The sequence below is a fragment of the Corvus kubaryi genome, unplaced genomic scaffold, assembly GCF_017639235.1.
Source record: "Corvus kubaryi isolate FWS band 111438036 unplaced genomic scaffold, C.kubaryi_AGA036_p1.0 65303, whole genome shotgun sequence".
NCBI classification, from domain to species: domain Eukaryota; kingdom Metazoa; phylum Chordata; class Aves; order Passeriformes; family Corvidae; genus Corvus; species Corvus kubaryi.
The window spans coordinates 12,003-29,320 of NW_024581906.1; the positions used below are offsets into that span (position 1 = coordinate 12,003).

The following is a 17,318-nucleotide window of genomic DNA, read 5'->3' on the forward strand; positions in this document are numbered from 1 at the left end:
TAGAGCTTTTAATATCATGATTCAGCAAGGCTCATGTGCTTAGCTAGGTAGTTCATAATGCAAGTTTTTCCAGTTTAAATAAAAAAGCTTCTAAGTGAAACAGCAATCACAACTGCAAAGTTCTTGCCTTATGTTTTGGGGAAAAACTATGCATTTCATAGGGTTTTACACCAGAGGCAGATTTTTTGTGTGTGTGTGTGTGTGCATAAAAACATAAAAAAAATATCTTTTACCTTTCTTTTTTTGAGGGAGAGGGTTAAACATCAAATTTTCCCTGAATCTGTACACTGAAGAAATTTTTGAAGGGTAAAGGTTTTCATTATTGGCATTTTACATGGTTCTGTTGATTTTATAGTTCAGGTCATCATAGTTCTTATACAAAGATGAAATGTGTGTCATGTTGAATTAACTCTGGAATATATTTTGAGTATGGCTGTGGTGTGTATAGCCCTTTGAACTCTAATTCTTTGTAGGGATTATTCACTGTTTCATCTGTAATATTTTAACCCCTTCCAGCAAAATTGTAAAAGAGTTAAAGCACGCTTGAAGAGATGCTTCACTCTTGCCCATGTCATGTATTCTTAGTAAAGGATAATTGGGAGGAGAAAGAAAAATCACTGCATTCAGCTAGACCTTGAATCAAGCCCTTCTTCATTTGTGCAAATCACATATGTTGAGCTCAAAAAACATGTAACTTCATCTAAAATTCAGCCTGCCCTCATGTGGAAATCTTTCATGAGGGAGAAATATTTAAAGGGAAAAAGCAAAAATCAACAAACATAACTAATTTTTGTGCAATTTCTTTTATATATTTGTGTTTAGCTTTGCTTCCACTAAACGTTGTTGCAAAATGGTTTTGGTTTTTCTTTTAAATTTGGTGGGGTTAGAGTGTCAATACATATATGTTGATGGGTCAAAGAACAGAAATTGGAGTGCAAATATGCTAAGAGTAAGACTATTGCTTGTATTGCATCTGTGTAGCATTGCTGACTTTAATTCTTCTGCGAAGAACTTAATCATGATGCAAGAATAATGTAAGCATCAGAATTTTTAGGGAAACGTGGTCTTTGGAAAACTGTCCTCATGCTGGTAGTTACCTGTGTATTCTGCATAGTTAGTGCATAAATCCCTTTGAGAAACAGAAGGTTAATACAGTTACCCACTTACGAGTTTTCATTCCATTTTCCTTTTTTTTTCAATAGGGTGGAGTGAATGGCTTGACAGGAGAACTGGAATTTGCAGAAAATGGGGGGAACCCCAATGTACATTTTGAAATTTTGGGAACTAATTATGGAGAAGATCTTGGCAGAGGCATCCGCAAGGTGAGGCTACATATATTCAAACAAGAGACTATTTTTACTGATATTTTCAAAACCTTTCTTGTGTTCTGTGTTAATAGAAAAGCATTTGATGGCAGGTAGCATGGTGTTCTGTATTGTTAAGGAGTAAGAGATGGGAGAAAAGCTTTGAACTTTGAGATACTCATCTATTTTGTTATTTCAAATAGGCCTTGGAGCAGGTTGTGTTGATCAAGGTATCATTTGTAATACAGAATGTGTTGAGTTGCTGATCAATTATCCCAAAGGACCAGTGAAAGCTGTTGTTTTGTAACCCTTGCAACCTCTGTCCAAAATAGCAAATTTTACACTGAATTATGTTTAAAGCACCGAGATTGGTCGCTGATACTTGGTCAAAGTGGGATGTTCCACCTGCTAGGTGTTTAAAATTCATAGCTATGGAAAGAGAAAATCTCTTGTAGTACAGATAAAATTTCTGAAGTCTCTTCATGAAATAAAAACATGGTGTTTTAATGAGTTAACTTTTACAGAATAAGTTAATGTTATGTATTCAGCTGCCAGACACAGTCCAAATGCATGGACTTGGATGTTACAGGGAATGGCATATATGTCCTACAAAATTACTCTTTCTTGGTATTTGAGTTTTGCCAGTCTAAAACTAAATTTAAGTCCTGTGTAAGAAATGGTGGAAACGGGTCTCTATTTGCAATGAATATCCTCAGCTTTGAACAACTGCTTATCCAGTATGGCAAAAATAGTTTGGGACTTCACAGGTGAATAAAACAGTAATAAGCTTTTCCAGGAGCAGCTGTCCTTTAAAGACACACTTCCTGAAAAATACCAAGATCTCTTCATTTAGTGTATCACATCATACTGGGTTTTATACAGGAGGAACATGAGGTCTGAAAGGAAATGATAGAGTTTTCTTAATATATGTAAACTGGTTCCATGTGTGCGTCACTAGATGATGAAGTGCCTCATTTGTCTGCACACCTTCTGGAGCAACAGATAAGTACTCTGAAAGAAGGAAGAGATAAATAAGAAGTCTAAGGTGTCTAAACACTGAACTGTCTCCTCCACTATTCACCAGAATTGTTATTCTGTTCCTGCTGCTCCATCTCTTGTCAATACCCTAATGTACACACGTGCTTATAGTTATGTCACCTTGAGCAGAGGTCCTGATAGGTGCTTCAGAAACTAGACAGAACTGGATCTGGTTGATATCTGGAGGAACTTCACAGAGTCTTTGGGAGATAAAGACTTTGGATAAGTCCTTATTCCCTTACCTTTAAGTTCTGTCTGTTTCAACATATTTTGACTTATTTTTCATGCTGCGCACTGAGGAGCTATTTATTCTTTAGAGTTACCTTCCTAAGACAAATCTGTGTCTCTTGGTTTAATTTGTTTCATTGACTTTGACTGGGGGTTTTTCGACTTCAGGCCTGTCTGGGTGAATGCCTGAGTGAAGCACTAAATTGCGTTTTTTCATTCCCAAAAAAGATAGAAGAGAAAGAGAGACTCACAGAGAGATCTTGGAAATACAGAAGTACAAAAAAGACTTCCTAGCTATTCTAATTCTTGGTTGATGGTGTAATTTAGAATTGTACTGCTAGTTTAACAGCAGTAGAGTTGGTAGAGTTTAATTTTAAAACAGATGTTAATGACTGTGGGCACACCTAACTTGTGTAAAACAGTGGGATAATACAAACAGGCTTTTTGAACCTGCCTTGTTTACTCTTTAGGATAGTTCAAGAACAAAGAGATATCCACTGTCTTTGGAGGGAAATGGATTTGAAGTTGGTCAGAGAATAGAGCTTTGCTCATAATATAATTAGATTATGAAAGTCAGCATCATGCAACCCTGTTGAGGAGAAAACAAAGTTTAAAATTAAGCTACTGAAAGTATGTGAGTTTTTTTCGTTTGCCAAGATGAGCATTTAAAATTAAATATCAATATTATAAGAAAATTTTCCTGTTGAGCAAGATAGTAAATGCCTCTCCATAGAGTTTTGTGATGCTCTGCAGCTAGTTAAAAAGAAGAAAGGGTTCAGAGAAGAACAGATTAAAACTGTTTGAATTTTCTTTTTCCTAAACAACACTCAGTATTCCAGAGAAGGCTTTAGAGAGTTCTGGTGTACAGAAAGAAATTTTCTTTAGAAAGTTCTGTATATATTGTGAGAATGTGATAATTGTTCTCAGATGTTTCTTTAAAAAAAATCCAATTAATTATTTCAAATTTTTGCAATAAATTGAATAAGAAAATAATTTAAAATTAATATGGTATTTCTAGTCAATGTCACAGAGATAAGAAAAACAAGGTAGGTTTCTTAAAACTACTCCTTTAGAGGCAGAGAAGAAAATTTTTAGGGAATCTTATTATTTGACAAAAATTCACATCTTTTATCTTTGATTAGGATTTACTTTACATCTACTTTACAGAGCTACTGGTGTGAGAACCAAATCACAATAATTACAGGAGTCAGATATATTTTTGTTAACTACACTAATTAAAGTACACTTCAGATTTTCATGTATTTAGTGATCTGACTGCAGAACTACCTAAGCATTTTTATTTCTCAGCTCTAGTAGAAGCAGCTGCAATTAGCAGACTGACTGAAATTTCTGAGCTAATGCATCTTCCCTAATCAACATATTTTCAAGTACTTTTATAGGACATAATGAAGGGTAAAATCATTACGAAAAGCCCATTGAAGTCATTGGGACCAGAGATTCCCATCAAGTCAATTGTGTAAAGAACTGCTATTTTGTTTTCCTGAGGAACAGTCAATTGATTTTAATAAAGCAAGTAAGATTTTAAAACACACTCGAATTTCTCAAGAGTCCAAATTCTGCTTGAAATCTGTTCTCCTTGGGTTCTGGAGTCATTTATACTTCTGCAAAGTTCACTTATATTCATAGGTGATTATCCCCAGGACTCAAAAAAGCAAACAGTTTAGGATACACTAAGAATTCATGTTTATGCTTTTTTTTTATTTGGACAAATTAAGCCATGTATCTAGGAGAAACTGCTTTCATGTCCCTGCCTTCAGCTTTCATGGGCTCCTGTCATAGCTGGAAAGAGAATTCATGTGAAAGGTTGCTGTGTTGGGCTCCGTCATCTAGTGACAAGTTAACAAATCCCGGAGTGGGATTTGCCTGAAACAGCAGTTTTGTACCCTTGTGACTGTAAATGTTATCCATCACCTTGCAGACCACGGATCACTTAGGTGTACTTTTTGCCAGAGCTGGGTACTTGGAATAGTACACTCAGATTGCTGCCAGACACTGATTTTATTGGCACCAGTGGTATTACAACGCCAAAGGAACTGAAGAAAAGCTCTGGCTTTTACACATCGTACTGTGGCTTGCATTTGTGCAGATGTAGTTATGTTCAGTGGGAGACATGGGTGTATTTCTGACATTTCTCTGTTGGCATTTGTCTGTTGGTATTTGACATTTGCGTATGTATTCTTTGACATTTAAATTTCAGTGCAATACTTTTATCTATACTGCTGAAATGTAAGCTGCCATTCCTGTGAATAACCATCCAACAAACAAACGAACAAAAGGGAGTTGATAGCTCCGAGTCCTGTCTTACATCTTAGTGGTGTAGAAAACAGCACCGCAGAAATAAAGTGGTTTTCATGTTTCTTACAGTGCTCCTTGTAATTCAGAACGGGCTCATCTTCAAAGGCTCTGTTCTACATCTTTTGAAGTTTAGGGGACTTTCTTTCTGTTCCCACACTGGTTTTCTTACCACATGTGCGCATTTGAAGATCAGGGTGTGTTTTGCTCTGCCTCCACTTCCATATTAGCATACACCCACCTTCTGTATGTTTCTCTTCTCTGAAGATGTTTTTAGGTTATTTCCTCCCAGTGAGGCAGCAAGATGATATACCTTGCTCTTGCATCAGTTTCTGCCTGCACCAAGATGTTCATGTCAAGGTTTCCTTTGCATTCAGGACAGCTGGAGATGCCTTGGAGGAAGGATAGAGCTGTGAGCATGCAGGAAAACAGTTAGCCTTGGAGGGGCACCAGGGCAACCCAGGATGTTTTGGGCCATCTGCATTTGTTCATTAGGATTGTAGGGTTTAGTCCTAAATAATTTTGATTTGATTGTCTTAAGGAGGAAATGTTATCTATTTTAATCCAAGGCAGATCTGTGGTGCCATGCATTTTGTGTGAGAGGATTGAAACCTCACTAACAGATACATTGTTCCTCTTCACTTCTGCCAGTGCAAGTGGCAGGACTTTCCTGCATGCAGGTTTTTATTCCACAGACTATTAAGGGTTAAGAGCAGCACTCCGTAGTTGTGCTATTTGTTTGCATTTTTTCATTCTAGTAAAATAATTGCTACTTCCACTTCATCTGAAAACACTTGTTGTTTACAGTAGTGGCATTTCTTTCTAATACACTATATTTTTTCCTTACACTTGCCTCACGGAGCAACATATGTTCCAAGCATATATTTTGATCTTCAGGAAGTTGCTGTCTATTCTTATAAAGTTAAAACTTCTTTTCTGCATCCTTTATCTCTTATTCCCTTTTGTTCCATTAGGTAAAAGGATAAGTTATACAGCTCTGCTGACACATATTAACTAACCCCATTTAATAACCAAGAGCACATGAAGTATTTCCTTCTTGGTTAGCTTCCTGGTTAGCTACTTGAGGTAAATGATGGGTTCACCTGTTCTCCTTGTGAGTGCAGTCAAGGTAGAGCTGTGTAATGTGACTTTTAAAAGGTGTATGTATCAGCACCTGGTACTTTAAGCTGTGACCTGTGGAGATGTTTCTAAAGGTTGACATGCAATTTATGATGTGACTGAAAGATACCCTTGCAATTCAGAGACATTATTGGTGGTGTATTTTCTAGACAGTTGAAATAAATGTTGCTGTGTCTGACTGCTTTGCCTCTAGTGCTGATGGAGAAGGTGGACCTGGCACAGTTCTACCAGGATACTCTTTCTAAAGCAACTTTAAATACTTAATCAGCCCGCTAGAAATGAAGTAAACTACTTAATACTAAAGAGGTAATTAAATACCTTGATGAACCAAGACCTGCTGTTCCAATCCAGCACAGTACTTAAATTTTGCTGTAAGCCTGCTGAAGAGTAGCATTTCCTTCCTTCATTTAGTGGTATGCAATAAATAGATTAAGACTGATTCTTTACTTTCTGGTAGCTTCTGCAAATCTTTTGTCAAATCTCAGTGAAATTTAATTTGGCTGCAAAGTGTTGGGGATTTGCATGCTATCACAATGAAACTAGTGTTAATAGAGAGCTATGTTTTACTTGGAAGTCTACTTCTGTTTAGCTTAAAGGCCAAACTAAATGCATATTTGAGTATAGCAGAAAATGAAATAAAAGTATCCATCCATAGTTGTATTCTTGAATTTTAAAAAATTTAAAAATATTTTTTTTAAATTCCCTCTCTGCTTTTGAATGGAACATTTTCTTTTAAAATCTGAGGATGCAGAAAGAGAGACAGACTGACTCAATCAGTAGTGTGCCATTTGGAGAATTTACCAGCTTTTGGACTCTCTGATTCAGTTTGGGGGGAGCGAAATCTAATTTTTGGTGCTAGATTGTCCAGCTGCCTGCCCTGACACTGGGGTCTTTGGATGAGTGAGTATTTCTTTGCTTGTAATAAGTGCAAAGTAAAGCCAGAGATTAATTTGGGGGCTTGGTGGAGGCTGCCCCAGGAACACAGAAAATTAAGGTTCAAGTCATCCTTCTGATAAATGCAGATCAGAGTTGCTACTACTCAACCCACTCCACATGAATTATTCACCTGTGGAGCAAAACATCCACCAGGAATACATGAGAACCAGGATCAGGTATATGAGCAAAATGACCCAGAAGTCAAACTCCAAACTAATACCCACAGCGCCAAGGCAAGCACAGTGCACTATTTCTTCTTAGCAGAACAGTCAGCCATGTCTGCTGAGCTCCAGTGTGTTTAGTGTGTTGTAACAAAGAGAAATTATTTTAGGCTGTAGTACAAGTGGGTGTCCAGATTCCCTGGTCTAGAACAATAAGGTTAAGTGCTTTTTGAAAATTCAACTCAAATAATTAAGATACAGGTTTATCCAGTTTCCAGCACACAGGTTTGATGGCTTTTAACAGTGACTTCCAGAGCTAGAGCTGATTTGGAAAAAAAAGTCTCTTAAGCCTCTGAGCGACTACAGCCCTCTGGAGTGAAGAGGGGCATGCTCCTGCATTGGGATCAGTGTGGGGAGAAGGGGAGAATGCTATGGAGCCCTGGGGAGAAGTAGTGATGTCAAACAGAAATTCCCCTTGGGACCTTGACACTCTAGTATTTCTCTTCACAGTTTTGGCACGGATGGGCTCGTCTCTCTTTTGCTCAGTATATCCTGTCAAAACTGATAAGAATGTTCTTACGGAAAAATATTTTCAGTGCATTGGGGACTGCCTATTTTGACTGATTGCTTTCATCAGAGAGAGACAAATCTTTTTCTATGCACTTTAAATTATATAGTTTCATGCATTTTATTCATTTTTGTTCATCTGGAAAAGAGGTTACATTTTACCCATCTCCTGCAGAAAATATAGTTGTCTTGACAGCAAAGAACAGGAGAAATATTTTCCACTTTCAAACTGTGTTTTTAATTTCCTTTCATATCTTGTTATGACAATGAAAACTTGAGAAAGATAAGTCAAAAATTAATAATAATTAAAAAAAAAAAAGCTGGGAGCAGCAACTCCTGTTCTCTGTTGATGCTGCTAGGCAAGTGCCTAACCACAGAGGCTCCTGTGTGATTATTCTTTGCTTCAAAATGGGCATGAGAGCAAAGAATGACACAGAACTTCAGTCATTTTTGCAGAAGAGAATTTTTTTTTGTCCTGAAAATTTTTGAATAGCAGAACTAGCATGATGAGTTTTTAATACCTACATTTGAAAAGAAAATTTGAATTTGCATGTTGGTCATGTTTATGTAGCATGTAAAACTTGATTTGTGTCCATTAAATATGATTCCTTCACTTCTGGATTCCTCTTGAACTGCTCACACTTGGCTCAGATCAACCAGACCAAGGGATTAGATCACTTTTGATTTTCCGAACTTGATATTGGCAGAACCCTTTACAGTTTTCAGTATGATTGGTTGGGCCACTTTTGAAATACCTTTATTATGGTTATATGGCTTTTTTTTCTGCTTGAGTAGCTGTGAAAGCCTCCCAGTGATCATGGATCTGCAAAACTGGCTGGCAAGTTGTGAATTTTTATCCTCAAATGCTTCTGCTGAAGAAATTAGCTTTGTAACTTGCTTCAGAGATCTGAAGTGCTTGGAAACTTTGAAGTGCCTCAAAACTGACATTTTGAATAATGTCAGAAGGAACTTGTATTATTTAAGAATGGACTTAATGCTACATTGGCCTCTCAGGTAGTAATGCTTCTTTGTGATTTTGGAAATCCCATTAGGGACTTCTCTTCACCTTTAAGAGAGTACTCAGTGGGTGCTGCTTCAAGAATGTGGTTCATCATCCTTGAAATTAATAGGATAAAACACTTAGCTTGACTTGGAATTACTTGTTTTAAGGTGGACAGTCTCAATGAATTATAGATTCTTCCAGAATTATAGTTTTTAATGCTTGTCTTTTGCTCTTTAGAGCTGCTTTGCTTTCAGTCAAGGTTATCATCTGATGAAAATTACTTCATTTCACAAATGCTTCGAACTGGAACAAACATATGTTTTCCAGGAATAGGAAGAAGTAATAAGTATATTTAACCCTCCATTAATCCAAAAGAATGAGGGTGTTGTAGCTAATTTATCATGTGAAGAGGGAGATAATAACTATATCTCCAGTAAGTTATATATTTCCACCCAAATTTGGATGCAACTTGGGTATCCTAGTCAAAAATTCCTAATAACTGGAAAGTCGTGTGGACAGGAGAGAGGAATGGTAAAAGACTGAACTGCTTCTTTTAACAGGAGGCATGAAGTGACGGTAATATGAAATGGGACATTAAATTTTAGCTTTTGAGGCTGGTGAAGGCTTCAGTTCTCAGAATTAAGGGCTCAGTGCACAGCCCTGGGAGGGCTGATACATATCTGTGGGTTGTAATCCAGATCTTAATCCATAATTCGTGAAAGTAGATCTACACAGATTTGGAATCATAGAATTGTTGAGGTTGGAAAAGACCTTTAAGGTCATTGAGCGCAACACCAAGCCCCCCACTAATCCCTGTCTCCAAGCAGCACATATACACACTTTTTGAACACTTCCAGTGATGGTGACTCCACCACTTCCCTCGGCAGCCTGTTCCAGTGCTTTGCCATCCTTTCAGTGAAGAACCCTCCCTCTCACTACAGCCTCCTCTCAGGTAGTTGTAGGGAGTGATAAGGTCTCCCCTGAGCCTCCTTTTCTCCAAGCTAAACACCCCCAGCTCCCTAAGTCATAACACTTGTGCTCCAGATCCGTAACCAGCTCTGTTGCCCTTCTCTGGACATGTTCCACACCTCAATGTCCCTCTTGTAGAGAGAGGCAAAAATTGAATCTGGTATGTGAGGTGTGGCCTCACCAGTCCTGAGTAGAAAGGGGAAGATCTCTGCTCTGCTCCTGCTGGCCACGCTATTGCTGATACAGGCCAGGATGCCATTGGCCTAATTGGCCACCTGGGCCATTTCACAGGATTTGAATTTGATAAATTGTCTTTTTCTTCAAGAACTGCAAGCCAAGAATGACACAATTATATGGCCTGTTGTGTTCTCCCAGCCACATCCCATGATAATATAGAATTGTACAACAGTCCAGGCTGGACTTCAAAGATCATCCGGTCCAACCTTTCAATAGATTGCTTCTAATTTGCATGTTTAGTGAAAGGCTTCTCCTTGAAGGCTGTGTGATCTTGTAGGCTGATAAGTTGGATGAGCTTCTGTGGCGCATCTGAAAGGCCTGGAATGCTCATATTAATCAAGACTTTGCTGGTACAAGTTTAAAGTAGGCAGAACTATATTTTTTGCAGTAAAATCTCTTTGTTCCAAGTTAGTGTATTAGCAGGAAAACATAAAAATGTGTCTTTTTAGACACTGACTATTCATGTGTATCAGAGACAAAACTTGGTTTGTTTTTTGTTTACTTGTTTGGGGGGTTTTGTGGAGGAGATATCTTTGTGTGTGTGTGGTTGGTTTGGGCAGATATTTTGGCTGGGTCTTTTTGGGGTGGTTTTGTTGATTTTTTGAGGGTTTCTTGGGTTTGGGGGTTTTTGATGGGCTTTTTTGGGGTTTGATTTTTGTTTGGTTTGGGGTTTTTTTTGGTTTTTGGGTTGTTTTGTTTTGTTTTGTTTTTCAGTGTTTGTATTGTGGAAAGACTATTTCATTGAGCATGATGCTGAATAATAATTTGTTGACAGCAGTAGGCACTATTTTCCTGCAGTGGGGTAAGGAACCCTGCTAAGCCCAACACCCTTTGCCTCTGTGGCCATAAAATATTCAGTGAGATTTTCTACTGAAGGAGGGAGAATCCAAACACAGACATTTAATCCCTTTAGTTCTCTACATGCAGACTGTGGGATGTAGAGGAGCTAGACAAGTCATAAACCAATTGGGAAATGATGATTGTAGATTTCCACTGAGAACACCCTCTATATATCTATTTATATATATGTGTGTGTAATATCTACCACCCTCAGCCTTCAGAGCTATGGGAGAAGATTTACAGCAGGCACAAATGTGAAAACATCCATGAAGCTGCTAAGGGCTCCCAAATGAATCAGAAGGATGTAGACATCTATGGGCAAGAGTCAGAAAGTGTTACGTTAGCAGAGTCAAGGGTCAGCCGTCGTCTGGTGAGAGCAGGGGCCGCCCCGCAGGAAGAGCAGCTTGAGTCAAGGGGGAGTCTCATCTTTGGGCTGCACGAGAAAGTGCACTTGGGTACAATGGTTGCTAAAGAGAAAGAGGAGAAATGACACGTCAGACAGTGGAAATTGCATTCCAGCAAAACACAGTTGAAAGTACAGTAAATCTTTGTTGTGGTGTTTTTAAGACCGATAAGAAATAAATGGTGATATTTGAGAAGACAAAGAGAACTATCCCTGCGGTTTCAATTTGGATGCTGTATCATGTTTATAATGCACTGTAGTTTCCCACCACATAACTCAGCTCGTATATTTCAAAATGTGGCAGAGTTTACTATGCATAAATCCATTTGTAAAGTAGAAGTTTTCAGTTAAGTCTTCTTATCTGCTAAAAGAACTCCAGGAATAGAACTGATATGTCATTTTGTCTCAATATTGAGTTTATGGCAATGCTGAGATATGTTTCCCCTAAAGTGGTTATAGCTGTATCTTGCAATTAAAAGATTCTTAAAAGTGATTTCCAGAGATAAAGTTACCTCTGTGTAATTGTTTAGGGATGCCTCTTTGTACCTTTTGAGATCTTTGCAAACAATAAAAATGAGGATGGTGAAGCTTTCAATGACTTCATGATATTTATAGTTCCTTGATAGTGTTGGAAGGTTTTTATGATTCAGCCTTAAAATTACAGTGCTCAGATTTTTGCCTCTTCTAAAGTTATGATATAATGCCTTAATCAAAGGGTAAGTTACAATAGAATTTAATAATAAATATTCTTGTCATGGTGTACTCCTGCTTTAAAATGCAGAGCAGGAGTAATAAAACAAGTAAAATGGATGAAGTCTCAAATACTTTACATTTTCATTTTGATAAACAGAATTAATATTATTTGATAGAACCTCTTTAAGAAAAAAAACAAGGCTTTTGAGGAAATTGTGTGCACTAACAAGGCTTTGAAACTCTTTAGGCTAGAAGCAAATGGGGATAAACATATTTTAAGGAATTAAGAAAGATATGTCTGGCACCTGTGGCAGATGTCAAAAAATAGTCTCATCAGTATTCCAACACTACTCTCCATTTCTCAAAATCTATGAAAAATATTGCAGACATTTCTTTCTGAAGTGTAGCAGTAGAAAGAATATCCTTCTTGTGTAAACAGAATAGGATAGAATGGGATAAACTGCAGGAGGCATTCTACTGAAATTTGAGCTCAAATTAATTTAGATCATATATGTAAATAATTTTGAAATTGGTTTAGAAAAAATACAGCATAACATATCAAAATTTATACATTGGTGTGAAAAAAATACATTTAAGTTGATAATGTTTCAATTTAAACTAGTAGCTTTAACACATTTTTCTGATCACTGCTCAACCAGTCTGCTTCTGAACCTCATCACAAAGTTCTTAGTCTGAAATGCTGGATTTGATTTTAGGGGTTTATTTGTTTGTTTTAAACACACTTTTATAATAAATAATTGGCTTGGAGCTCATAAAAATCTGATTTAAAGTATGCATTCTAATGGAGTGCCTTAATAATGAGCCATAAGTGTTTTATATGAATATTTTAATGCAGCATTCAGTTTCTCTACACTTCTACTGATTTTGCATTATAACTTGATTGCCTTTAACAATAATAGATTTTATTTTAAAGCCTTGATGCTGGTGTTTTGCATCAGTTTGACTCTATAAGGTTTCAGTATTCTAAACATTAGTATTCTGAAGTAGAACTCAGGTACTCTTAGCTCTCCAAATTTATTAGCTACTGATAAAATGTGGGATTTCCCCACAGAATGTGCATGTCTGAGTTCTCATTAATCAGTTTATTTTAAGGTGTGTATTATATTACTTGAGACAAATATTTGTCATAAACATAAAGTGAGAAAAAAAAGTCTTTTAATTAAGATGTAGTTAAATAGCATAAATCCATTATTAAAACTCTCACTGGAGCAGTGTCAATTAATGCAGTTTTTTCAAAATATCGATTAACTACTTAAAGGGAGTGTCAGTCCCACTCAGGCCACAGTGGTGAAACAACATTACAAACTGATTTCCTCTCTTGCCTTGCAATCCCTGGAGCAGCCTTCCAGGCCTGCTGCTATGGGTGTGTTTCTTGCTGCTTCATTCATTTATTTTCCACAAATTACGAGCTCTGCTTCTGACATTGGAGCCCGCTTTTCTTGCAAAGTGCGTCACAAGTGATGTTTTATTAGCAAGGAATAATGTCTGAGAATTGTAGGCTTTGCTGTGGGATGTAGGCAATGCCTTAAAAAGCATGAACAGTTCATTTGCGCTCCAGAAAACCTGCTCAGAGAAGGTTACAGGAGAGGTTGTCTAAGCTTTGAATTAGAGAGAGATTCCAGCCTCGTATCAGAGCAGTTATGCTCACAGACAGATGGTAGCTAGTGTTGGGGGTCAGTGGGTATAGTGCCACAAAGTTTATTCCAGAATGAGGCTACAATTTGCAAAACAAAAGTGAATGGATTTTTATGTTATCTGTGTAACAGTCTTTTATCAGGGAACAGGTAAGGTGAACTTTCTTTTCTATGATGGTAAAAGCTTATAGGAATATTTTACCTGGATCTCAGTATACAGTACTTGGATTGCCAGCACATTTGGTTGCTAGCAGAAAGATTTTGAAGTACAGCCTTTTGGTCAGTATAGACTAAGGTAAATTGTATTTCCACTGTATCTATATGGTCACAAATTACCTTTTCAAATATATTTGAAGGACTGGAATAATTCACAGCTAGTTTGGTCTCCAGTAAAGTCACAGTGAGTCTCTTGATACACTTGATTCTGGATAGTTGAATTGATTTCTCTGTTTGGCCTTGGGGCTTGCTGTACACAGAACAGAATGTGAAAGTTATTGTCCTCTCTTGCTGCTAAGCTTACTGCTGAAGACCTTATACCCTGCTTGCTTTTAGCTTTTCTACTTACAGTGTCTGCAGGAAAGCAAGAATGACAAGACCAACTCAGTGATGGATATCTTCCCACATGAGAATATAATCTTTATGTGCTCTGTGACTGTAGGCCACCAACAGATTGCCTTAAACAAGGACTGGTGCACTGAATACAAATGCTTTTAGCATCTGTATATACTGGAGCTTTTCTGTTTGGTCCAAAGGGGAGTGAATTTAACAAGATGCTGATTTTGTGGTGGACATTTTTATGTTGCTTTTACAATGGGGGGCCTCAGGGTGTGGGTGTATGTATGTGGTGTGATGTCAGGCATGATAGGAAGAGTAAATAAAGAATTCTGATGAACTTTTCTGATAGTGGACCTCATCCCCCTTTCTCTAATGTACTTGGTATGTAACATGATACTCCACATTTATTACAGATCAATTCCTCCAATTTTTTTTTTGTTCCCATTATGTATTCCTTCCAAGCTCTTTTCTAACAGGTTTGTAACATCTAAATTGTCAGTCATTCCATTAGTCATTAGAAGCTGCTTTCTAGCTTGTTGTGACACTCCAGAATATTGAGACAAATCATTCTGGAAGGGGAAATCAACACATCAATAAAGAAAACGTCAATAAGAAAATGTTATGATACCTTGTTAGAGAAATGTTTGTCCTCATCATTATTTTATTTTGTGTCTTCTTATTCATTCCATTTGCCTTAGAAATTGAGAAAAAGCCCATATAAAAGCATCTGATCTAGTTAAATTCATTTTTAAAGAGGGGTTCCAACTGCTCTAAACCTCCAAAGACTATAGATAAAATGAAGTGTATTTCTCTCTTCCTCTTTTTTCCTCTCTCCTCTCCATACATTTTGAAAGATGCCTTGAAAATTGCAAAGAAAATAATACATAACCACATGCCATATTGGACAGATTTTGTGTGTGATCTCTCATAAATTCTGTTGAAAATTAACCCCAAAGTCCTTCTTTAGAAGACATAACATTTTCCTCTGGACTACACCTACCCACTGAAAGGCTGTGAAAAAGAGAAAGGTGCTGGGTTTTTGCCAGCTGTATTTCTTGAACTTCAGGGATAGCAGTAGATGTGCAAGAGGCCATGAACTTGAAGATGTTGCAGTCCTTTGGAGACCAAAAATAACAGACTTAGGACATATTCTAATTAGAGATTTTGGGGTAGGACAATTTAAGCTTCACAAGCCAATAGTCCTGAGATAACTTTGGGCAAAAAAATGGATATACTAACTTCCTTAAAAAAAAAAAAAATCAATCATCCTGAACAGCATAGTACAGCTGCTTACCTGTAACAAGATCTTTAGGACTTGGGAACAAAAACAGCCTCTAACTTGATATTTTGGGGGTTGAGAGAATAGAAAGTGTGGGATAGAGCTAAGTGGTTAAGACCTCACATTCTGGAGAAATCAATTAAAATTGAAAATAAGGCTTACACAGTGCTCTGAACATGGTTCATAGTAGAAGGCAGGTATTTCTTAATATTCTGCTTTGAAAAACCTGTTTGAAAAAGGAAAAAAAAAATCTTATTTCATAAGGACTCACAGTTTTATCCATAATCTCTTTCTATTTTCTCCAAACACAACAGTACACACACTTAAGGGTGGGAGGATGTTAATTAAAAATAATACAGCATCAGCTGAATGCTCCACAGAATTTAAAATTAAATGTCTGCAGAGATTATTTGCTATCATGCTTGCTATAAAGGTATATGGTTCTCATATGGGATCTCCTAATAATTTGAGATATGTCACTGCCCTCTCTTGGTGAGAGTTAAAACTGGCCTCTTTTTCACAAACCCTTAACTAAAGAGCAGAAAGGATTTTTCCTTTCTTGTGAGTGGGGTTTTTTTGCCAGGAAATCATAGTAAGTTGGATATTGTGGATTAATAATTGTCCATGAAGTTTCTGATGTTCATTTCAGCTTGTTTGTGAGTGAGCTTACTGGTTTGTTCTGTGATGTGTGCACATATTTGTTTAGGAATATTTATTTAATTATTCAACCTCATAAAAACATCATGAAAATACATTCCTTTCCATAATTTTACACAAATATTTCAAAATATTTGTTAAAAATATTTAAACAAAGTCTGTGTGTCTTGTGAACAGTGAAAAAGCTAATGACATTCTAGTTTCTTGCTGGAATAGTTAGCTAGGTGCTATTTTAGTAAAACCTGTCAATTTTAGGCAGCTAATTCAGGGGCGTGTTAACAAGTAATCTTCATCTACCACGTGTGGAAAGGAGGTACTGCCCTACAAGGCAGTTCCAAACTGCAGAAGGTATCTGGAGATATTTGCTGGCTAATTTCAACTGTTTTCTTTCAAAACTTGTAAAAGACTTTCCTCCAAAACTCTGTGAAAAGAAGATCTAGATCTGCAAGCTCCCTGAGTTACCCCTGAGCTGATCCCTGGTATCTGGGAGAACTAAGAAGTCATACATGGAGCCATAAACTGTGGCTGATTTTTTTAACCATGTGCTATTATGAACAGTTTTGTGAAACACATCACAAAAACATGAGGTTTGATTTCCATGCCATGATTAAATCTGATTAAGTTAAATCAGGGAGTGTAGTTAAATTTCAGTCAATCCTGTGTTTTACTTCAAAGTAATCAAACAAATTCTTCAATGATAGCATTATTGGTTCAGGAAGGCTGGGAGTTTATACTGCAGGAGGGACTATAATTTAGAAATGACACATATTTTGTATGTGTCACTTGCAGCTCCCAAAGGGATCTTTTTGATGACTTATGTTTCACCATATATTTCAGGAAGTCTATGTTATGTCAATATTTACAAAGGAGTGAATGGGAAAGAATAAACCAATACATCTTGTCTTTTGACAACGTGTTTCTTCAAGCCAAAGAAATGAAAGAAAACAGAAGTGTGGTACACGTCCAGAGCCACAAAAGCAGTTCAGCATCTGTTCTGTTTTCAAAGCACAGAGATGATTCTTTGTACTGAGAAATACTTAAAACACAAATGGCTGTTACTGGTAATCCATGTTAAATGTTTGTAAACAGAGCAATGACTTTTTCTGTAGTAAATGCAAATTTGGCAAGTACCCCTGGTTCGAAAGGATGGAGGATTAGTTGTGTCAGTGGTTAAAAGTTTGAGCTATGCCAAGAGCACAGCAACTTTCAAGAAAAAGTCTGAAAGGGAGGTGAATTGTGATGGACAGGCAAGGAGAGCCTCCTGATGCTCACAAAGGGAAGGGATCCGCATGTTTACTGCCTGAAGTCACTATCACCCTCCAGGTAGCTCTTTGTTACCA

The 17,318-nt window shown here is 37.2% G+C and overlaps 1 protein-coding gene across 1 annotated transcript in view; it reads left to right on the plus strand.

The window, feature by feature from the left end:
- The window catches only part of LOC121673265 (glutamate receptor ionotropic, delta-2), a gene marked incomplete at its 5' end in the record, with an annotated part of 212,004 nt that overhangs the window by 11,929 nt on the left and 182,757 nt on the right, over positions 1-17,318 (plus strand). Inside the window, one exon of the mRNA XM_042046429.1 lies at positions 1,203-1,322. Coding sequence (XP_041902363.1) covers positions 1,203-1,322 — 120 coding nt within the window. The remainder of the gene's footprint in view (positions 1-1,202; positions 1,323-17,318) is intronic.